The following is a 24,976-nucleotide window of genomic DNA, read 5'->3' as shown; positions in this document are numbered from 1 at the left end:
CTATTTTAAAACGGGTAGCGAGTAGGTATTACCCTTGCCCGCGCCGTGCCCGTTGCCATCGTTAGAAATAAGAGATCAAGAACCAGGTCACGCTGATAATGAATATTGGTCTTGTTGGTAAAAGAAATTCTCACAACTTACAAGAGTTCATTATACACTATTATTGTATCATTTATTATTTATACTTAATCATTACCAACTCTTCGAAAAATTATACAAATGAATGATATGTAATATATTGATTATGTATAAATTTTTATATTGACAGTGCATAAAATTTGACCAAATGTTCATTGCATCGTAGATGTATCATCATCCTATGAAGAAACCAACAAGATATTAGTCTATTAGTGTGAGGCTCCGTTAAATCCAAAAATGACTATTAGGTCAATAGTATGATTTTTGATAATACCATTTATTAAGGAGGGATGACCATGAACGCCGAGAATGATTACTTCCTTGCCGATGGAGTACCTACCAAAAGAAATCCTCCTAAAGAAGAAGCCAATAAACGGATGCCACATCACCCAACTATTAAACATTGTGATAAAGAAGAACTAGCTTAGTCATCACCAATCTACACTTGGTATAAAAATAAACAATAATAAAAGAATGAAGACTAAAAAATGTGTAGTTTGTCTATATTAATTAAATCATTAATTAATGGGGTCCAATCTTGATAAATAATCCAAAAGAGTAAGGGTGTAGGACATGTATTTGAAATTTTGAATGGATTACAGCTAATAAAACATTAAAGACAAAAACAATGTGCGTGGAATATGGTTTAGAGTTAGATAGATGGATCTGGTTTGAATGGCTATGTGAATCTCAACTACGTCTTCATAGCTTTCAATTTTCATTTCATATGTGAAAAGATCTACGCTATTTCGTCTAATGATGTAAGACTCTCCTAAATTTAGAAATATCAAAAAATTAAGGATTTAATCACTCGGAACGACACTTATTGAAATGAGCAATTATACACCCTTACTCATAGAGGGAGCCATTGGTCGTACAAAGAAGGCATAACGTCTTAAAGCATATCCCAAATCATTTACTACACTACACCAATAATAAAGAAATAAAAACAGAAAATAATAATAATGCAGGTTTAAATTTTGTAATTGATATGATATATTTTTTGGTGCTAAATAAAATTTGAGACAACAAATTTCAGTTCTATATGGAAGTAAAAATAGTTGTTATAGTTAGAAATGAGAACTTTTAATATGAATTGATGAGTATTATTGGAATAGTTAAGATTAAAATATGAATAAATATGATTCCTTTAAGTAATCATGTAATTAATAAGACAATAACTAACTTTTAATCATAATCATTTTATGTATAGTTGTAATATTTAGATTTATTTTTGTCACATTTTTTATTATATGAGAATCGTATATTGATATATTTGTGTGCCTATATATAGTAATATAAACCAAAACAATGCTGATTTCTTTTGACATACACACCTTTCATTATTATAGATGTCACTCTATTGTTACTATTACTACTATGGGTTTGATTATTGAATTTATTGCGAAAATAATGCGAAAGCGTAAAATGAATATCGTGAATTTTCTTATTATATGATCAAGGCATAAGACGTTATTTATATTTATAGTACATGAATAAGTAACAAACTTACCTAAACAAATTAATTAACAAACTAATAAAACACATGTGTAAAAGGTGTAAAATATGTAAAATTTGGTAGATTTTTTCTCCAATAGTCTCTCTCAAGTTGGAGAGTAAATGTCAATTGACTCTAGCTTAATAATTCAATTTGATATCCTGACAATGTAATGGATCGGAATCTCGATCCTAAAGTAATTGGATTTTCTCAATCACTTGATCTTGTTGATCTTGATGTTGATCTTATTGTTGTTGATTTTGTTGATCTTTGATGCAATAATCTTGTTGAATCTTCTCTTCTTGATTTAGTGCAGTGTTATTATATCAGCTGTTTCAAAACTTTGAATTGCTTGTTGGGTCAATAAGACTCTATTCATGTCACACACTTTCTTGTATGCATGCACCAATGGGTCCATGAACATTATCTTGCTATAACATCATAGCTGATGGATACAAGGAAGATTCCGTAAGCTGGATGGTACTACCATTATTACCGAGACCACCCCCAGGGAAAAATGTGTTTCCTTGCAAATCTGCAATTGTTGGGCTATGTGGCATTTTTGTTCTTCCATCTCCAATTGGACTCCATCGCTGGAACCGAAAAGGAGAAGGGATATTAAGGACAGAAGCACTGGAAATACTTTTATGCCTAAATATGTGAAGGTATTGCCTCGGAAAAAACCATGGCATCCAATTGGCAACACACGATAAAGCACAAAGAACGAGAATCAAAGACTACAACAAAATGGAAATAAGAATAAGTGGATTTATCTTCGTTTGGAACAATTCAAAACTGTGAAGCCCAAATGTAGTGGAATATGCCTTTCCAACTTCTACAACTTTCTTCCAGAAATGTCTTCTCTCTTCACAAACTTCTCCGCTTCATGTTGAGTTGTTGGCAATGATTCTTTGTTGAATCTTGGACAAGGAAGATAATAATTTTAGAGAATATGCAGCGATAACCAAAGTCTTCAGGACGAAGGCTCTGATACCATATTGCGAAAATAATGCGAAAACGTAAAATGAATATCTTGAATTTTCTCATTATATGATCAAGGCATAAGACCTAATTTATAGTACATGAATAGGTAACAAACTTACCTAAACAAACTAATAAAACACATGTGTAAAATGTGTAAAATATATAAAGTGTATAAAATGTGTAAAATATGTAAAATTTGGTAGTTTTGTTCTTCAATAGAATTACATATTAATCTTGTAATTACTATTACTGCTTTAAATTTTATTTTCTCAATTCCCTTCCTGTGATATATATTACCAGTATACTCGTGCGATTCGCATATATCACTGTGTTGCTACTGAAAATGTATTAAATATTTATAATTAAATAAAAGATTTATGTTTTTAGTTAAATAGAGTCATATATTAATTTAATAATACAATATAAATATTAAAGTTATATGAGATGAAAAAAAAAATAGACATGTAGATCATAATGCGGTTACAATACAAAAGCATATAATAATTTTGAATTAACAATTTGAAGTGAAAAACCTTAATGACATAAACAAAAAAATTTAACCATCGATTAATTTAGGATGATATATAATTACATTAATATAAGTCATATATATAGAGTAAAATCTTTATATTGGTAAATGCTTAAAAATTAAACTCAAACTACCTAAAAGATAAGTAATCTTTTAAGTTATTCTCTATTTATAGTTTATTTTTAGTATTATATTTATTTCATAGTTGTACTTCTTTTATTTTCTTGTTAGTAACTATTTTTAATTAAATTTTGCTTGAATTTTGCATCTTCATTTTTAACATTATTTTTTAATTTTGATATGTTTATTTTTATCTTTATCTAAATTTTTCTACATTTGAAAAATATGTGTGAAATATTTGGTAATTTTTATAACATTGAAACTCATTACCATATGACCTTAATGTGTAGAGAGGAGGAATTACCAATTAGGGTAGAAAAAAAGTATGAGATTGGAAATAGTTTCTGAAAGCAATGGAATTTACCAAAATGACCACATGAATAGTACATGTCAAAATTTTAAAGGGTCTATTATTTTATTAAAAACCGCAACTCTCTCTATTTATATCACGATAGTATATTAATTTAATTAAGATTTTGAATCTTCATTTTACATAATTATTTTAAATTTTTATACACCTATTGTTATTATGAGTAACACACGGAATATTTGGTAGTTTTCTAATATTGAATCACTAACATGTTACATAATTATGAAATAAATATTATTATGTTTAATTTCTAATAGTCATTTGATTTTTAAATTCAAATATAATAATTTTCATGTTTTGAAATTTGAATAGCATTGTTCATAAAAATACATTAGTAACATTTATCAAATGAAAATTTAATTTTCATAATTGCATATCTGTAAAGCATATAATCAATAGTCAAGCTTAGATATTTGAAATATAATTACTCACGTTCAATTCTTATTATAGAGTTAAAGTTTATTGTTAAGGAATATACCTAAATTAATGGTTATTCCTAAATTAATTAACTATTAAAAAGAAAAATAATGATTAAAAGGTGATTCCTATAAAAGATGTTGATTGTTTGTTACATATGATTGGAAATATAGAATAAACAAAAAATAAAAATAGAATGGAATGAGTGGAAGGGGTCACATCAAATACCAATTACTATAAATTGGTTGAAAAACAAGTTTTTTTTATCATCTCTTTCACTCTTCTACCACCATCAACAAACTCTCTTCAATTCATTCATTTTAGTATTTCTCCCAATTTGCTAAGAAATTTATTTTTTACCAATAATTTATTTAACATCACAAGAGGACATGACATTTGCTAATGATGTTGTAATAGTTTTTTTTTTTAAATTTATCAATAATTCCCTCTAATTAATCCCTAATATGTTTGTGCATAAAAATAATGATTCCTAAATTAGTTAAGAAAAACGTTGAAACACAAAAGTGTAAAAAAAATTAACAATCACTAAATTAAGAAATGAGAATTGAAGAAACAAATTTTACAACTGAAGAGGTTCGAGAAAGTTATCATGTTCTACTTTGGTCAAAAAAATTCCAACAAAGATAGTTATGATGAAGGCATATGGATTCAGACATCTCATGAAAGCGTATGGGTTCAGACATCTCATAATCATTGGAGGAAATCGAATAGAAATTTTTTTAGGAGAATCTAAATATTAGAAATGGAGAAAAAACAAAAATTGGAGTGAATGAAAATATAAATTGCATTTGAAAGGCTTCAACAAAATTTATGTATTTTTTTTTAAGGATAAGATATGTATTTCACACACAGAATAAGTTAGGATGTTTCGAAGATTCTGTGCAAGTCATTTTCCATTAGAAAACTACAAGTAATACAAGAAACAAGTGGGATAGAACAATCCAATAAAGTGTAACTTGCTTTATTTCAAATCGGTCTAATTAAAGCCTGAATTACCTTTAAATTTTATTAGTTTAATTAGCTTTAAAGAAGGTTGAATAATAGGATTGCCACAAAATAATTTAGGAGAATATAAGATTTGATTATTAAAAAATAAATAAACTAAAAGAAAAGGTCCTTTGGAGATAAGAATAAGAGACTTGAAACGAAGTTGATGAAATAGTAAAAGAAATAGCTTAATGTAAAAGCAAGGCATAGTTGAGAAAGTGATTGATAGATGAAATATATATTTAATGAGTATAATATTAATAAAGATTTTTACACAATAAATACATTATAAATCATTCATTTATATTATTGTTTTGAATAGTTAATAATTATAAAACATAAATAGTCGATAATGAGTCATTTTGTATCACTTTTTTTTAACGAGCAACAATATATTGAACTCATATAGTGTCATTATATACATTTATTCTCTTTTTTAATTTCTTCACTCTTCTAGAGCCCCCAACTAACTAAAATTTGTTAGGTAAGTAGCCACAAAATAATTCATACATTAATTCATTTTAGAAAGAAAAAATGTGTGGATGAAGGTATACAATTTAGCGTAGACGATTGGATTTGAATAATTCAAATGTTTCAATCTTTATTGTTTACCTAACATCTATTTGAGGTCGTGGTTGTTTAACGATGGATATCTAAATTTTGTTCCAATTGGTGATTCTTTAACTAGAATACATTCTAGTTGAATTATATATTATAATAAAACTATTAAATTTATAAATATAAATATTATTAAATATATGAGTCCATTATTAGGATGATATAATAATAGTTCATGTTATAAACAACTTTTAGGTTTAATGTTCAATGATGTGTTGTTTCAAAAAATAATAATTTTTTCATGATGTTAGAACCGCAAATAAAGAAAATGAAATGTGATCATTTATGACATGTAATAAAATCATGAATTTTATATTGGGGTCACATGTGATGATATGTTAACCCTTTTCCTCCTAAAATAGTAACTTCATCTAATGGATAATTGTATTCTGAACGAATCATGTGATCACAACATTGGTCTAACAAATTAATTTAAATAAAGTAATAAATGTTATTTTTTTTGCATATAAAATAGTAAAAAGACAAGAATATTATGAAATAATAGTTAATAAAATGAGAATAACTATCGAGTCATAATTACGAAGAGTCGGCTTAATCACTTTCAACATTTTACTAAAATCTCTTCTTTGATTTCAATAGTTTGAAAGAGACCAATAAATCATTGGTCTAGTTATGTAATATCATATTAAATCCTCAGTAAATCAAATAATTAAATGTTCGATTTATATAAACTATATTTATTGGATTGACCAATTACCTTGAGAGTAAATATATTGTCTGACTTGTCTCATTCTAAGTTCCACTTCATGTGTCTATTTCTCTATTTTCATTAAAACTTTAACAAAACTCATCTTTTTCTAGATTCTTAAACTATATTAGAAATGAACCTAACTATTACAACCCAAAGTAATTTAACAACCAAGAAAGCTAACCAAAAGTGCTACATCTTATTCGGTTTGGATTGAGAATGGGCTTCAATATCCATATATCTAATATTTATTTGGGCTTTTCATTGTAGTTCGATTTCATCTTATAAATCTTATTAACCGTTCCCTTGAATCTTGATGCTATAATATTAAAAATATACCTATAATATTTATTTTAGTAGATACCTATATAACTATAACTTATTATTTGTAATGTTAAGTATTTAAAGTTTATAAATAGTTTACAAATATCATAATCTCATACAGTGCATGGTAACACAAGGCTCCATTGAATCCAAAAGTCACTATTATAATTATGATTGAGAGATATGACTTTGACTTCCATTGCTTTATGCTTTTGTGTACCAAGAATTCAAACTCTTCATCTTTTATTTTGATCCACTTATTATATACTACATATCCACCTTTATAAACATGACATGGATAAACAATTTCTTCTTATCTATTCTTGTAATTATAATAATAAAATAACCAAACATTTATCTCACAAGATTAGCCGAACGATGTTATAGTATTTTATTATAAATTTATTAATAAAACATGGATTTCTAAGTTTTTCTTAATAATTTCATCAACGATTTTTTTTGTCTTCCTTTTTTTCTAGAAATTGGACTAGCCTTTATTTGATGTACTTTTTTATAATGGGCTTTTACACATATATCTAAATAATTTAAAACATGATTCTACTATCTTTTCTACAATAGTTATTCCAAATTTCTTTTCAATGCATTCATTTCTCTTCCTATCTTATTTAGTGTATTCACTCATCCAACACAACATTTCTCTTATATAAAGGTCTATTATCTTATTGATATTTAGTGATACATTTTTATAACATAGATACCCGAAACACTGCCACCTCATCCAATCCGCTTGAATCTTATTATTCTCATCTCCGCATTTTCTCCACCATCTTATTATATAATTGACTTAAAATAACTACATCTAACGACTTGTGGTATGATATGATCCTCATATTTATCCATCTATTTTTAAATTTACATTTAGTATACTCCGTCTTCCTTCTGCTCATACTACCAAGCATTTATTTCTGATGTATTTATAATACTACATAGATAAACAAATTATAAAAAAGAAGTGGATAAGCTTCATTTTTCACTGCTTCTAATGCTTCCCACCTTCCTATCTCTCTCTCTCTCTCTATATATATATATATATATATATATATGCTTTGTCTCACTTTCTTTACTACAAATTTCTCAAAGTTTAAGGCTTCTCAAAAGCTATAGATACTTCACAAAAACTAGATATTAAGTTGGTTTTGCTTTGAACAAGTGATACTTTGTTTGATTTTATTAGGCAGACATGGATAGTTCAACATGGATTAACACTTCCTTGGATCTCAACATTAATTCCTACAGAATTCATGAACAAGTTACTGTAAGTATATATATATATATATATATATATATATATATAACAAGTTGAATAATATATAAGCTATTTCAAGATTAAAAAAAAAAGCTCTTTTGTGAAATGCAATGCTTCTCTTAGAATAATGTCTGATATAGGGAATAATTTGTTGTCATGTGTGTTGATTTCAGAAGAAGGAGGTAGAAAGCAAATTATTCTCATTGAGGATGTCCAAGTTTCTTGTGAAAGAAGAGGTTAGTGTATCTTAGTTGAGCCAATTATTTTTGTTTTGTTTTCCCTTAGTTGTAGTGATAGTTTATCAGATTATAGCACAATTTATTTAAGGTTTACAACTGTGTTTTAAATTATCGTTGTATTTACTATGATTGAAGTCATTGCCGCAGTTGCGATGCGGATTGCGGTCGTTGTAGTGTGAGTTATTTTGTGATTAAAAAATTATTTTTGAATTCGATGCGGTATGATGATGCCCTGATGCAGTCCAATGCGATTGCGTTGTGGACGCATCATAGTGATTCAGAATCACACCACAATTGCGAAAAACAAAGTCATACAAGGCTTCTATCAGAAGCTTCAATCCGGACATAAACTCTTGAAATTTTTGCTTTAATGGTTTCTTCTTCCCTTGGTTTCTTGCATGATTCTTCATCAATGTAAAAGAGCTTAAATCACTGCCTTAGAATGATAAAGTGCATCTTTCTTTAATATTGCTCATTGAGTCTGAGGCACCATTTGCTTCAATGAGTGATTAATTGTTTTCTACTTTTGGTCACTAGTACATAGTGGAAGCCTTTGGATAGTGTTTGATAGACATGTCAGAACAACACGATCGAAGAGAAGATATGATTTGTGTCGTGTTTGGTTTATTTTATAAATAGAACGAGACAAAGAAACTTAAAAATAGAACATTTCGGTCACGAGTAAAAGCAAAGAGAATTGTCCTGTTCCATCCTGTTTTGTCTATGTACCAAACGCTACCTTACATCAATCTCTATGAAAGATCCTAATATCCTTAAATATATGTTTGCCATTTCAGCCCACTATTGAGTTGGAGCTAGAATTGAAGAGAGCAAGTGCAGAAAACAAGAAACTGATGGAAATGCTCTCAGTGGTGTGTGAGAACTACAACAGTTTGAAAAGCCACTTGATGGAATATATGAGCAAAAATCCTGAAAAACTTAGTCCATCTTCAAAGAAAAGGAAGTCTAAAATCAGCAACAACATTAGTAAGATAATGAGAATTAATAATGGAAACTCACAAAGTAGCTACATTGATGAAGAATCATGCAAGAAACTAAGGGGAGAAGAAACCATCAAAGCAAAAATTCCAAGAGTTTATGTCAGGACTGAAGCATCTGATACAAGCCTTGTATGACTTTGTTTTTCGCAATTTTCGAACAACTATTCTGATAGCAACCATTGTCCATAATTTTCGGACAACTTCGATTTTTATAGCACAGAGTACTCATTTGTGTTATAAAGAGTAAAGTTGTCCGAATTTTTGGACAGATAAGGTTACTCCTATATATATAGCATAGAATAAAAAAAATGTTTAACATGCTTTTTCATTATATATGGTTTCAGATTGTGAAAGATGGATACCAATGGAGGAAGTATGGGCAAAAGGTGACAAGAGATAACCCTTTTCCAAGAGCATACTTCAAATGTTCTTTTGCTCCAATCTGCATTGTGAAAAAGAAGGTAAAAATCTTATTATTTGAATATCAAAGTTTTGAACATTGTTTTTGATACCTTATCCATATGCTTTTATCTTAACTCTTAATTACTTCTTGTATTCTTTATATACATACATAAAAAAATACATAACAATTTGATGTTCAAGAAACAATTTCTAAGCTAATTAAGTGCTAACTAAGTTGTAAGAACTAGGAACTATAGAACTGGATCAGAAGCTAAGTTGGTTTTGCTCTTGTTTTGGTTATTTAGGTGCAAAGAAGTGTGGATGACCAATCTATCCTAGTTGCAACTTATGAAGGGGAGCACAATCATCCTCACCCTTCTCAGTTGGAGGCAACATCAGCACCATTTCAGCACCAACAGTTACCCTTGAATTCGTAAAGTCTACGTGCAGCGGCGATTCGAAGATCCGAAAACCAAAAATTGATTCACCTCAAGTACCTCAGATTATGGCTGCAATCTCAGGAAGATTGTTGCATAAGAATTAAATGAGTTAAACAGAATATTAAGTAGTCCTTCAATGGATCATTTTTTTAGAGCATGAGATCTTTATGTAAATACATCACAGAATATTAAGCAATATTTCTCATTTTGAAGTGGAAATCAAGTTCCACTTAGGAAATTCTAGCTTAGTCCAATTCACAGATTGATATTTTGAGCAGTAAATCATAATGTGTGAATTTGAAGTCATAAAATTGATTGTGTTATACTTTTATCAATTAATCATATAACTTTTCATTAAGGGTCAACTAAGACACTATTTTTGATAAAAATAAGGTATACTGTAATTGGTTAGCAGCATGTTTTTTAGTATATCTTCAATACATAACAATTTCAAAATTTGCAAAAGGCCATTTTGCTTTCTCAAATAAAAAAAATGGCTTTTGGGTTTTGTACATTCCACAACTACCTCGGGCTAAAATATTCTTTCATGAGCTAAGTGAAAGAAACGTATAAGTGAGTTTGACATCATATCTTGACTCAAAGCTTTAAGGTACTAAGTCTATGAGTCGATCCAGTTATATGTTCTTCAACTCATCCACTTCGATACAATGTGGGACTTGTTCTTCACAGTTGGCATATCGAACAGATACTTGCCGTAACTATAGGCTTATGGTTCACAAAGTTCCACATATATGTGTTAAAGGACACAAACTCTTCTATGAAAAATTTATAATACCTATCCCTTAAAACGAGTTGGATTGAGAATTTATTTATGTCTCAACCAAGTATCGTTTTTATAACTCTTCTGTGGGTCAGGAAGCAGGTTTCTTTCATTTTCTCAATATTTTCAATGGTAGGTAGCAGAAAAGATTGAAAATGAAGTGTTAACATCTATTCCAATGATTCCTATATTGTTGTTGTGGTGATCGTTGTGACCGTATCACACTACAATTGTAATGTGATATTGAATCTTGATGATACGATGACTGTAATCACACTGCAACTACAGTCATAAAATAATTCACACTGCTGCAACGGCCGTAATCCGAATTAGAAACAATGATAAAGGAACAAAAAAAGTTCATGCAATCACAAACTACACTTATGGTCTTACAAACGTATTTATAATTCTTCTTCTTATATCTTGTTTTTCCAATATTTATGTTAAAGGTAATATTTTTCAGTATAAAGTTCCTTTTTTTATTCATTCAAACAATGTACTTATAATACTTAATATTGCCCTTTTCATTTGACTTTATACAATAGGTTTTTGTTTCATTTAAACTTTTTTATACCCGGGTGAAGTAAGGTTATTTTAAAAAATACACAAATCTCTCCATTCTCAATGGAATAACATAATTATTAGTAACACAAAATGAAAAAAATTCTATATTTTTTAAAACTATAACCATTATATTATAATAATTAGAATTTAAGCAAATAATGAATTAACGACTTTTAAACTAAAATTACTTGACAAAGTTGAATATAAAGAACAAATAATGGTAGAGAATATACGAACTTATTTTGCTTTTAAAATGAAATGAAATTTAGTAAAAATGAGCATTTATGGACAAATTTTACTTGAGATTGAGTTCTAATTCTAGAATATCACCTAAGAAATGATTTTAGGAAAATGATATATTCTTTTATTAAGTTTTTACCTAAAAAACAATATTTTATTTATTAATAATTAATTTATAAGTGATATATATCATTTTTATACGAGTATGAAGATTTATAAGATGATTTAATATGATGATATATTTTATATGATTATTATCATGTACCATAGAGTTAGTGTCTCAATTATGTTTACAAGGACCAAAAAGTGAAGAGACCAAAAAGTGAAGAGACCAAAATTTAATGATTTTATCTCTCTACCAAGATTGGGAGGTTAGGAAAATAGAAGATTTATATATGAGGATAATTTTGAGAGAGCATTAGAAGATTGAAGGAAGTTGAGAGGGACCCACTTATCCAACCCTTTTCCACACATTCAAATGCTCTCATATTTCATTAACTAACTACCTAACAAAAAGAAAACAAGTTTGAAGAACAAACTAACTAACTCCAATGGCTTCAACAACAACAACTACAACATATCATTTGGTTCCAAATCCAAAAACTTTCTCACATTTCCTCACAAACCCATTTTCCAATCATGTTCTATTTCATCATTCCACTATTAGAAAACAAAAAAATAATGTATCTCATATTACAAATCTCAAAAAGAAGAACCCATGGCTAGACCCATTTGATGATGGTGAGGACCCAGAAATGGAATATGGCTCATTGTTTGTAGATGGTAAACAAGAAGAGGATCCAAGGCTACCTGATGACCCAAATAACCGTTTTGGATACTTGAAATTCCCAGCTGGATATTCAGTTGAGCTAGCCTCCTTGCCACTCAAGGTGAAATCAAAATAAACCGATATTCATTTCAAATTCTATAAACATATCCATGAATATATAGAGTTATACATATTAAATATATAATTACATATATAAATACCGAGAGTGGTCCATTTAAGTCGTTTTAAATTACATTAAATCTTATACGGTTAATAACTTTTTTTGTCGTATAAATTTTACTTGATTGATAACTATATATCATTTAAATCATTTGACTCATAATTTCAATACATATATAATTAAATATTTTGGATTTACGTGAAATATGATATATGAGATTTGTAGGTATGAACTTTCAATCTAACTGTTAGTTTAATTAAATTTATTGTATATAAAAAAATTATTAACGATACAAGAGTTAATTTTAACTTGATATAAATGGATTCACTCTCTCTATATATAAATTATCATTATTCAAGCTGTTAGACGATATAAATTTGAGTTCGTTAACCCACTCGAAAGTTTATAAACTTTAATTAACTTGATGTTAAGTTAAAAAAATAATTCATATTAAATTCGACTCAAAACTCTACTTGATCCAATCCTTAATTAGTCGATATGAATATACCCCTATCCTTATGGTTAACTGTAACAAGAATATTTGTGGTTCCTAGGTGAGAGGAGATGTTCGGAATTGTTGCTGTGTGGTCTCTGGTGGTGTTTATGAGAATCTGTTATTCTTTCCAATAATCCAATTACTTAAGGATAGGTACCCTGGTGTGAAGATTGATATTGTAGCATCCCCTAGAGGGAAACAAACTTATGAAATGAATAAGAATGTAAGGTATGCAACTGCTTATGACCCTGATGATCAACTTCCTGAACCTGCCGAGTATACCGACATGGTTGGACTCCTAAAGGTTAGTCACCATCAGTGTTTTAAATTGCGGTCGCTATTACGGCAATGGTTGTGATTATTGTATTATACTTACAGAATAGGTACTATGACATGGTTTTAAGCACCAAATTGGCAGGCCTTGGACATGCAGCATTTTTGTTTATGACAACTGCGAGAGATCGAGTTAGCTATGTGTACCCGAATGTGAATGCTGCAGGAGCAGGATTACTATTATCGGAAACTTTCACACCTGATACTCTAAATCTCTCCGAGGGAGGATATAACATGTGAGTTTATAGTAATGCACAAATGATTTGGACTTCTTATTACGCAAATATAGTCACTATATCTGTGTCGGGAGTACATATTCTGCCACACATCCATATAGGAGACTTTTCGATACTCTTAACTATATTCCGCAACCTTTTACATCTACTCATCTCTTCTGATTTAAGATTTGTGTTTCGTTGTTAATTTTATATATTGTATTATAGTCATGTTATGAAGAATTTTTCGCTCGCCGAATGAACTTCTTCAGCAACAAGTATGAGACTGAAAATGTTTTCAATGAGTTTGCTTGATTAGGTATCATCAGATGGCTGAGTGGCTTGGAAAACCATTTCGCGACGTTCCGAGGCATATCGTGTCACCACTTCGGGTATCAATTTCGAAGAAAGTGAAGGAGGTTGTGAAGGAAAAGTATACAAAAGTTGGTGCAGAGAAAGGAAAATATGTTATAATTCATGGGATAGAATCAGATTCAAAGGCTTCAATGCAATCTAGGGGTGATCTTGATAGCTTACTACCCATTGAAGTTTGGGCTGAAATTGCTGATAGTATAAGGTATGAAATTTCAGTATTCTTAATCTGATATAGATTCACCCTCATGCAAAAAAAATATCATCGAATATAAGTGCAAAACTCGTTTATATCGACAAATGTACCAATTTAACTCGTGACTTAATCATTGTTCCTTAGCACTTATGAGTATGTCCTTCTAGTCTTTCCTATTTTATCTTCTTTCATTATCTGGTATGAATGTACTGATAATATTTTTACTAATTACAATTCGAGTAACAGGGAGTTCACACCGATTTTCGTTATCCCACATGAGAAAGAAAGGGAAAATGTGGAAGAATACTTTGAAGATGCTTCAATAGTCTTCATCACCACCCCAGGACAGGTGCTTAAAGAATCTTCCAATAACTTTTACAAGTAACAAACATATGAAGATAAGTACATAGTAATAAGAGAATGACAAAAACTATAAAGTGTGAAATAGTGAATGAATAAACACTAAATAAGGGACAGAACAATATGCTATTGAACATGCATAGTATTTGTACTATACTCATGGAATTTCATTCTTTTGTTGTATGCTTCAGCTGGCTGCACTTATTAATGATTCAGTTGGAGTCATAGCTACCAATACAGTTGCGGTTCAGCTCGCAAATGCGCGCGACAAACCAAGGTAACAAAATTGAGAAATGACATGTTACTTTAAAGTATCATACAAGATAGATTCACATTGCTGCAACAAAATATTTGCTCTTATTGTGCAGTATCGCGCTATTTAGCTCTGAAGAGAAGGCGAAAAAATTCGTCCCGGAGGCCGAAGAGAAGAAATGCATTGTAATAACATCAAAGACAGGGAAGTTGATTGATATTGATGTTGAGGCTGTAAAAAATGCAGTTCAAACATTCAATGTGTCTCTAGCTTTTGTATAGTAAGAGAGTGAAAAGGGAGAAAGGTTCTTGAATTGTGATTAAGTTGATTGATATGAATGTATCTCTACAAATTTATGGTTCATTCATGTTCTGGATGAGAAGTCAGGAATATGAAAGTTAAATCACTGTGTATATATATATTCACTATCACAAGTTTGTTGCGCGCACATGCAATACAGTGTTTTAAATTGTCATTGAGTATATCACAACTGCGGGAAAATACGATAGATATGACCGCAATTATAGACGTGATACTGTTGTTGAAACTCCCCGAGTCGCAATATTGCGATTGCAAAGAGCAATTTATAAAACTACATATACCCTAAAGAGCAATTTTGCCACTAGAATCATCACTTCTCATGTATCAAGATACTATTCTCTACTCATGCATTCTTAAAAAAAATCAATGCTACAACTTGCATTATCCACTTACATTATTATATCAATAGATTCAGTTCATAAGTAAACAAATGTTACTAGCTTTAATATCAGCTTGGTTAAACATGAAACTATTATCAATGATGCCTCAGCCTCACATTTCTAAAACTTTAAATAATGTTCCTTCAATTTCCAACTTTGAAGAAATATTTTGAAATGTTGAGATTTCATGTTGTTATAAATTGACCATAATAAATCCAAATCTGAGTTACTACTTTCATTAGATAGTTACATACTTTACACCTTACAATGTCAAAAAAGAAAAAAAAAAATTACCAACATTTTCATTTTGTCTCCTTAGGATTCATCTGCGAGTTGAATTTTAGAGGAAAATGAAATATTTCATAGCCACGAATTACACTTGTAAGATGGCTCGAAAACTTTTCATTTTTCTTTCTTCCTATCTAAAACCCGACTCACAAATAGCACCTTAAAGAATTATAGGGTATCAAAAATCTCTAGGATCAACAAATATTACTGGTGAAGAGGATCTAGAAGTGGACCAATCAAATGGCCCACATTTCTCAGAAATTTCCCTTGAGTCCTCAAGATTCTTAATACACCACATATCTTCAGCCCAAGAGAATTTCCTCCAATGTGGGACTGCTTCTTTAACTGGGTCCCTTTGGCCCAATTCAGCCACAATAACCCCACAACCACCCTCATCTCTAGCCATATTATGCACAAATCCACAAAGACCCTTCATAAGTTTCCTACCATACTTACCCTCCATGTGTAATCCATATAGAAAATACACCCCAAATGGCCTAAAAACATCAGGGAATGAAGGTACCCTTAGCCATGGTAACCATTCATCTAATATCCTTGTACCTACACAACATGCATGTGCTAGTGGTGACACCCCTTTAACTTGTAATTTGAAAACTTCTTTAGTGTTCCACACACTTAATATTGAATAGCTTGGAGGGTAGATACCCTTTTTTAGATCACATTTGGGTAGGTACTTTTTTGGTATGGCCATAAATGTACCCAAATTGAGCTTGTTTGATAAAATTAAATCTATGTCTCTAGGGAAAAATTCTGAATTAGCAAATATATGGTTATAGATTGATGTTGCTAGGGATGGTGGAATGTGAAGAATAGCAATATTTGAGTTGATTGGTTTGTAATGAGCATGAACAGGTTGAACTAGCATGGTTAGAGTTCTGAACTTTGAGTAGTAACATTTTTTTGTGAACAAATTGATGGAAGGTTCATTTGTACAATCTGTTGCCATGTATGCATATTTGGCCCCTTTTTGCTTGCACCATTCTTCTAAATGTTTAACTAATTTTGTGCCAATGCCAAATCTCCTGTATATGACAAGTTAAGCTTTTAATTTGTTATTGCTTTTTAAAGTATTAAAGCTTTTGAAGCCAATGCTTTTGGCCTCTTTATATATAGTGCTCTATTAACCAATCATACATTAACACATCCTTAAAAAAATCTTAGTACATATATAATTGATTGCAAATTATTGATTTTGCATTTACATTTGAGGGTTAAAATATCATCTCATTACATCTAAAGAGTAAAACAATCACATAAAATGTTTTTCCTTTGTTTTTTATACATTTCCCTCTAGAGGACCCTTACCCAATTGATTGGTATGATCACATTTTTTGTCCAACAATTTGTCTTACTCCATGTACTATGAGTTCTGATTGGTTAGAAAAATATTAATAATTAAACTTTTAACTTAAATATATATTTCAACCAATTCCAACCCATGATGCATAGAATAACACACATTTTGAAACAAAAAATATAATTTTATCACTAAATTGGGTAAGAATATAAATATCGGAATGAAGAGAAGGGTGCATTAAAGTTAAACTCTTTATTTTATTCATTTATATATAATTTTAAAGTGGATATATAATTGAAAGTAATTATATAGAAATCAGAATGAAGAGAAGGATTTGAACTAAGTGGAAAAGTGAAATTTGTGGACAGATGAAGAATTAAGTATCAAATTGAGTGAAATAATTTAAAATAAGAACAAGACATCCTATCCAATAAACAGTTTCTTATTAAAGTAACCTTAGTGGATACATGTGTCAGTGACAGGCTAGCCTAACCTATGCTTTTTCATATTTTCCATGATACTAGGAACATTACCTCTTCTCTTTTTTTCTAAGAATCTAATCCACCACCACTTCTTTTTTCCATTCCATTCCCTTATTTTATGTGATTAGAGGCAGGCATGAAAAGAAAGCACACAAGTGTCACAACAACATCATAACAAAGCAGAAGCATTAATACGACAAAGTATGTAATATAACCTTTAACTTTTATCTAGACTTAAATATATGGAAGTTACACACGTGAAATGATTTATTAACCATTGAATGTTATTTAAATGATGAATATTATTATTTTGGAAGATAATGTTCATAAATTTTTAAGTGATGTTTTGATTATTATTCAATAAATTTAATATATGAGGAGAGTGGAATAGAACCTGTGTTGTTGGGAGACTCTGAGCCCCAAAAGATAAGCAAGTTTTACATAAATTGAATTCCCTCTTGAAACTGTTTTTACACATCCTCTTATCACTCCTACAACTTCTCCTTCTTCTCCATATTCTGCAACCTGCACTTTAACCAAATATAGCATTCATTACCCCCAAAATTATCTTCTACACAATTCAAACATTATCATCATTTTCAACCTCTAAAACTATGAATGTTATAATAATTAATAGTGTATTAAATTACGGATAACATTACTTAATGCAGCCGCAATATTCTCCACAATCATATTGTATTATAATTGCAGTGAGGAAATCATATGGGAATACAATATAATTGCTTTAGACTACATCAAATTAAAAATTTTAATATAGCTAACATTTGCAAGGGGATGCCCACAATAATAATAATCATTGTTTTAAACTGCAGAATACGATGCCGCTGTAATATTATAGTTGCAATAACTACCACAATCACAATAGTAGAGTGACGACTAATCACAATAAAATTATACTCTGATGATCATAATCTACATTGCAACCATCATAATAACCACATACAATCATAGTAACTACAATCACGGTCTAAAACACTGCAACAACCAAGAAGAAAACCACAATTTAAAACAAAATGATTATTAAATATCATGAACATGTTATACCAGTTCAGACATTTATGTTGATATATAATATAAAAAACTGAACATATAAAGTTGAATTTACATAGATATTGTTACATACCAACATGACATGCAATGGAAAATGACGAATACGGCAAATAGGGTCTCCCATAAGATCAGTAACAAGAGATGGTTTTCCTCTCTGACCAACTTCACAAAGCTTCTCCATTTTCTCTAATGACACTTTATGTCTCTCTTCATCATACTCTCTTACAACTACTAATGCTTTTTTTTGCCAACTTTCATCTCCTATCTTCAAAGACATAGTAAGTATTATTATAGATTAATATAATAATGTGTGAAGGATAAGAGCAAGAAGATTTATATAATATATATATATATATGCTTTGGTTCTTCTTGGTTTTGGTAGCTCCTATAAGCTTTCAATGTCTATCATCCATATCTGTTTGTAAGGTATATATACATCTTTGAACCCCTAGAATATACAGACGTGGCAACTCCCCCAAAGTTTAGTCACCTTTTTCTTTTTGAAACAATATTTTTCTTTATTATAATGTCACATCATTAATATTTGGTTAACCTCTGCAATATACTGTAGTTGTGGCTGAATGTTGAGGTGTTAAGAGTTTCTTCAATGGTGTTACCTCGCAATTACTGTTATACTAAGTATATTTTTCTGCAATTCCGTTACCTACCCATGACCATACTTTAGAACATTGATAATTATTATAAATCTCAAGTTTGTTTATAAAGAGCAAATTAATTATAGTAGTGTCTATAATATATTTCTTTTAGATAATATTAATTGATATGACTTTGTTGGTAAATGTTATAAGATCTCGTATATTCGAACTCATACTTATGGACCTGTATGCATTAGTATGGGACAACTTCATTCTTAAGTGAAATCGCTAGTATATATATGAAAGAGTGAAAAATTGCTTGAAGATATATAATTGGTTCATAACGTAAGAATATTGATAAGCATTTGTAATAATAGAACTTCAAAAATAAAAGAAAAGAGAAGAATATAAATTACTTGAATGCTGATATTTCATTCGACAGCATTGAATAATGCTCAAAATATGTTGTTTTGTTTGTAGTGCGTGATCCAATACATCATCCAAATTAAATATGCCATTTGCACTTTCTTTGTCAGATAAATATACACCACAAATTAATATTTTTTTTCTAATATATAGTTGTCATTTCAAGATTATTTGGCCATTACATTAAATGTGTAGAAGGTAAAGGAATGAGAATGAGTGGAACTACTACACTACAAGGTTATCATTTTCAGTGTGCAATACCTACAAAGAGATAATGATGTCTTTATTATGATAAATGCAATGACAGCAGAAGCAGTTTAAGTAAGGTTTTTTCTGCAGTCAAAGTAGTTGTCTATATGTGCAATTATTGTCTCTTCTTCCTAATATTAGGTCATGTAGTTATCCTTATCTAAATGTTCAACCCTTCAAATTTCTCAAGGTTTGAAATGATTGAGATTTTTATTTATTATTAGAATGTTAACCATGGTAATAAATTAAGATGGTAGTATTTATGGATAGTAAATATTTATATATAGTTAGTATATTATTTATCATTTAATTATTATTGATTTTTAATATAATTAAATATGAATAGTGAATGATGCATAGATAAAAGTTCTTATATTGTTAATGCAAACATGTTTTCTCATAAATTAATAATTATTGAGTATATAGATTATTTATCACTTGTTTGGATGTTTTAGTTTGATTTAAGGTTTCTAATTCCAGTTTTCAAAAATATAGTTGGGTTAAAAATCTAGAGTTTTATTACCCTTATGATTTTGCGTAGCTCTAATTCAGATTATTTGATATCAATGTATTAAATTATGGTTGTAGTTATGGTTAGGTTGTGTTTATGATAATAATAGATAAATAAGTTGCAATGTCATGTGAAAACTCTCGAAATCATAATATTGTAATCACAATTATGATTTTGAGTAAAATTTAAAACATTATTTTATACTCCATGGTATTTTTAGGGATTCCAAGTATGAGTAATATATGGGTAAAAGCTGAAGTTGGTGAACAATTAATAAGTTAAAATGGAAAAAAGTAGAAATATTTTAGGCAAAGATGTAATATTAAATCTAATTATTGAGTTTTTAAATGTTGTTAAATTTCACTAATCCTAACAATTGCATACCAAAAAGATCACAATGCTAATTTAACTATGTACTAGTTATTTATCCATATTCTTTGATTGATCTTGAGATTCACTCATTGAAAGAGAATAGTGACAGGTGGTGGGTCATTTAGCATTCTATAGAATCATGATGGCATATATTTTTTAAGATGCAACCAGGTGTTAGAAAATCAAAGCCTCAAACCCTTAGAGAAACCAAAACCCATTTTAAATTAGTTTTCCTTTCACCAATTATTGAGGGAAGTGGTATGAAAAAAGCATGCTTTTCACCACATTTTCAGGGTAACATGTGGGATATGATGCTACTACAATGTGAGGATGGTGTTGATCACCATCATCATATGCATATATTAAACCTCTTTTTTCAAATGTTGTTGTACTATTTCTTTGTTTCTTAATGTTTAGTGTTATCAAAAGAATAGGTCTATAATTAATGGATATGCTCATATGCCTATGCTTAGAAGCTTCATTTTTTTTTGTATAACCAATGACAATCTCTCACTATATGAATAATGAACTAATCTCTTTTGGAATGCGTAGTTGTTCTACCCAATAAGTATTATTAACAGAAATCGAACACTTGACATTTTTGTCTATCTGAGAATCTAGTAGAATCTTATACCACTAGATCACTGATATATCGGTGGTTAAACTTCTCTTAGGTCATATCCTATAAGGTGATGTGTCTTGTTTCTAAATTGGGGTGAAGTTTTCTCTTTTTAAATCTATGACATTGTGGTCCAAATGTACTAGAACATACCACTTTGGAATAGAAAATTTAATCTAGAATTTTAGACACTTTGAGTCTTATCAATTGAGCTACTTGCTTCAAATGATACATACAAATGGTACAAAAGCAAAAGGAAATCTCTTTAACATCATTAACATATTTATGAGCAAAACAGTTCATATACGAATTTACAATTCCTTTGGATACACATTTTGTCGTTTTTATATTATTATTATAATAAAATTTTCTTTAAAGTAAATTTTGAATATGTATTTTAAGCAGAAAGTCCAAATACAGATGCATAACCAAAGTTTGTGATTACGCTCACATTGTGAATTATCACCAAAATGTGAAGGTGGACAAGATAGAGTTACAAAAAATGATTGTTCATATTAATAATCTTTCCAAAGCTTCTGTTATTGTTATACTTTGATATAAGGAAGTTATGTTAGTTGTCCTTTTACTATGAAAATCATCAAAGTTTGTAATTTTGGTAAAATCATAATCGTCTGGTGAATGACCTATTTTCTTGTCTAACTTTATAAGCCACATGTTGTATTATTCTTTAGTCTTTTTTATGGCTTTGGATTTGCTTGAATTTTCTTTAAAAATAATAAAGCCAGATAGTAAAGTGTAGATAAAAAAACAACTAGTTTATTATAAGTATATCTCTGAAACATTTCTTCTGTCTTAAAAAGTATACCTTATTGTCATTATTATTTTCATTAGTCAAAAATGTTAAATTAATATATATTTAATTTATATTTTACTTTTTTGACAAATAAAAAAATAAATTGAATATCGATAATACATACTTCGACAACAGAAAATGTGACTGCTCCAACATCTCCTCAAGTTTTAATGGCACATGTTTTGCAGAAATTTGATGCCTGGAAAATAAAGGAAAAGTGATGTGACTACATTTGTTTGTGAAATTATATTGTTTGTCCTAAGTTCTCCTCATGCTAAAATATGATGTCAAGTGGTTTATTCATATTTGGTATATGATACCTCCTATATATCCCTTATGAATTTGTACTCTTGCATGTATATAAATTAATTAGAATAATTGAATCTGTTAAATTAAATATTGATTTTTTTTAAAATTTTTGAAACTCATTGTCTAATTTTTATAATTATTTTAACTTGATAAGACTAGTTAAGAGTCATTAAGTTTCATATTAAAGACTTTTATATTTCTAACATTTTTCTTCTAATTTATCATGTGGGGGATTGAAAATGAGAATAGAATTAGTATGACCCACTAATATCTTCTTTAACTTTTGCACTTTCTTTTTTAGGTCTTATTGTATTCTTTAACGCCGAATGAAACTTCGAAAGATTATAAAGTATGAAGAACTTTGAGGTACCACTTTTTCTTTTGATTCTCCTTTCATCCAATAAAAATATTTGTATGTAATTTATTAAGCCCTTTTAGTTATTTATTTAAGATAATGTAATTTATTGAACCTCTATTCTACAGTTTCTCAAATTTGAATAGTAATTTTTATTTGGCCGTCACTAACACTAAGTAATTGATTGCACCATAGGGAATAAATAATATTCGAATATGATTTCTGAGATCATTGGCACAGCTATATTTGACTATATTCTTGTGATCTTAGAGTAAAATAATGAGAAGCAAAAACAAGATTGCAATCATTCCTTATTGTATAGTGTTTGCTAAACATATATAACTAAGGATGATGATAAATTAACATGGAAGAACGCATAAGAATTTATGCAAATTCCCTATGGAAACTAACTTTATATTATACAATTCCACGGTTTATGTGTTAGTTTCTTAAAGATTAATAGCTGACCTCGGAAACATTCATATGGGTTGGTACAAATAAGTAAAGTACATATCAAATCCTTTTCTTTTTCTTCCGAGCCGTATCAAATTATATACTATGTTTTTTTCTAAAATGAATTATATATCATGCTCATGCAAGTGAGTTTTTAATGTACACTATAAATTTCTTTAGTGTGTGATATTGTATTATGTATTATCTATACATGTTTTTTTTTACGATAAAAAAGATTGTATTAAACTGAGTATAATGGGTGTCCAATCAATATAAATGAAAGATCAATTATTAATTTTTAGAAACTATATTATACAAAGTTTTAGATCCAAGCACAAATTAGTAAAAGATAAAGAGTCTCGCTTCATAAAAGAAAATAATCAAATCCAAGATTTAGTCTGAATTAAATCCAAAATGTGCATATAACTCACATATTTCTCAACAAAAAAACAATTTCATTTCTAATAATCCAAATTAACCTATCCACAACAAACCATAACAATCTCTAGAGTTTGTGGCGTCTTACACTTCCATAGCCTTCAGGAAGATTAAAGAATTCTACTATTGTTAAAGGAATATGAATAGGAACATGTTGTAATGTCTTTAGTATATAACATAGCAAAATGGTAGAGGTACCTACTTTATTCTTATTAAAAAATTAGCATAGTATTAGAAACTTATTGCATGATGATGTGATGAATACATTTTCACCTCTCTTAATTATATTGTGATGACACTCCAAATATTATATATATATATATATACACACCAGAGTCTCATCTAATAAAAAATGCATACCCGACCGAACAAATAATCAATACTAGCAAAGCATATACCTCAAAGTCTCAAATCAAAGTGATGAGAAAAAAGATGTTTCACACTGGTTGGATTTAATCCAAGTTAGATTGTGATATTGGTATTCTTCTATTGTGGGAAAATTGGTTTTGCCATTTAGCCAATGGTGTTTAAATCTTAAATTTTATATTATGAACTACTCTAACTTAAAGATAACTTGATTCTATTGTATTCCGTGTACACATTTTGTGCTATTTTAATACAATTTTGTTGTTTAAAAAAAATATGAAATATAAAAGAGTCTCTATTCTGACTGGAAATTTATACTTATTCTACATGGTTTCAAATAATTGGCTTTCTATATGCACAAAAAAACATTGGTTTTCAGGTCCAAATGCAACTAAGAACAAATGAATCATGAAATTTAAGGAATGAGTCTCAGCTTTTATATTCTAAGAAGTCTCTTCAATCAAATTGTTTTTTTACTAACTATTATATAATGCTTATAGTGACAACAAATAAAATTATAGGTATAGATATATTAAATCAATGAACCGACAATAAAACGTAAGTATAGATATAATATAATTACATATATAAGTTGATAACTATATGTATTGATATAATACATTTTGTATGTATTATAACTTAAATACGATAGACTAAAACAGCTATAGGCAAAAAAATTTTTTGCTATACCTACATTTTTTATCTTGGTTCAAATGAATTTCTAATCCGATTATAGAACGTTAGTGTTTTTTCTTGTCCCAGCTCTGGTTTTATTTCCTTCGGT

At 29.1% G+C, this 24,976-nt stretch overlaps 2 protein-coding genes and 1 pseudogene across 2 annotated transcripts; 2 read left to right on the top strand and 1 right to left on the bottom strand.

Annotated features, from left to right (window-relative positions):
• On the top strand, positions 7,802 to 10,429 carry LOC109347742 (annotated as a pseudogene).
• On the top strand, positions 12,165 to 15,243 carry LOC109347740 (photosynthetic NDH subunit of subcomplex B 1, chloroplastic). Its single transcript, XM_019587772.1, has 7 exons — positions 12,165 to 12,539; positions 13,154 to 13,399; positions 13,474 to 13,664; positions 13,963 to 14,220; positions 14,458 to 14,560; positions 14,763 to 14,848; positions 14,940 to 15,243. Exons 1-7 carry the CDS (start codon positions 12,201 to 12,203, stop codon positions 15,103 to 15,105), a joined length of 1,389 nt encoding a protein of 462 aa, XP_019443317.1. The 5' UTR covers positions 12,165 to 12,200; the 3' UTR covers positions 15,106 to 15,243.
• Positions 15,992 to 19,026, bottom strand: LOC109347741 (probable N-acetyltransferase HLS1). The gene is made up of 3 exons (XM_019587773.1): positions 18,758 to 19,026; positions 18,008 to 18,138; positions 15,992 to 16,856 (listed from the first exon to the last, which is right to left on the bottom strand). Exons 1-3 carry the CDS (start codon positions 18,959 to 18,961, stop codon positions 15,992 to 15,994), a joined length of 1,200 nt encoding a protein of 399 aa, XP_019443318.1. The 5' UTR covers positions 18,962 to 19,026.

The sequence above is a fragment of the Lupinus angustifolius genome, chromosome LG05, assembly GCF_001865875.1.
Source record: "Lupinus angustifolius cultivar Tanjil chromosome LG05, LupAngTanjil_v1.0, whole genome shotgun sequence".
In the NCBI taxonomy this organism is placed as follows: Eukaryota; Viridiplantae; Streptophyta; class Magnoliopsida; order Fabales; family Fabaceae; genus Lupinus; species Lupinus angustifolius.
The sequence above is the reverse complement of the archived record's forward strand: the minus strand, read 5'-3'. Positions and strand labels throughout refer to the sequence as shown.

What these genes read in the sequence shown, in the direction of transcription:
- LOC109347740 (XM_019587772.1), top strand. Translation starts at nt 12,201, where the DNA reads ATGGCTTCAACAACAACAACTACAACATATCATTTGGTTCCAAATCCA. An exon ending in ACATGGTTGGACTCCTAAAG is followed by an intron (nt 13,400 to 13,473) that starts GTTAGTCACCAT and finishes TTATACTTACAG; the next exon opens with AATAGGTACTATGACATGGT. An exon ending in TCATCACCACCCCAGGACAG is followed by an intron (nt 14,561 to 14,762) that starts GTGCTTAAAGAA and finishes TGTATGCTTCAG; the next exon opens with CTGGCTGCACTTATTAATGA.
- LOC109347741 (XM_019587773.1), bottom strand. Translation starts at nt 18,961, where the DNA reads ATGTCTTTGAAGATAGGAGATGAAAGTTGGCAAAAAAAAGCATTAGTA. An exon ending in TTCCATTGCATGTCATGTTG is followed by an intron (nt 18,139 to 18,757) that starts GTATGTAACAAT and finishes GTTAAAGTGCAG; the next exon opens with GTTGCAGAATATGGAGAAGA. An exon ending in AGAGTCTCCCAACAACACAG is followed by an intron (nt 16,857 to 18,007) that starts GTTCTATTCCAC and finishes TGTCATATACAG; the next exon opens with GAGATTTGGCATTGGCACAA.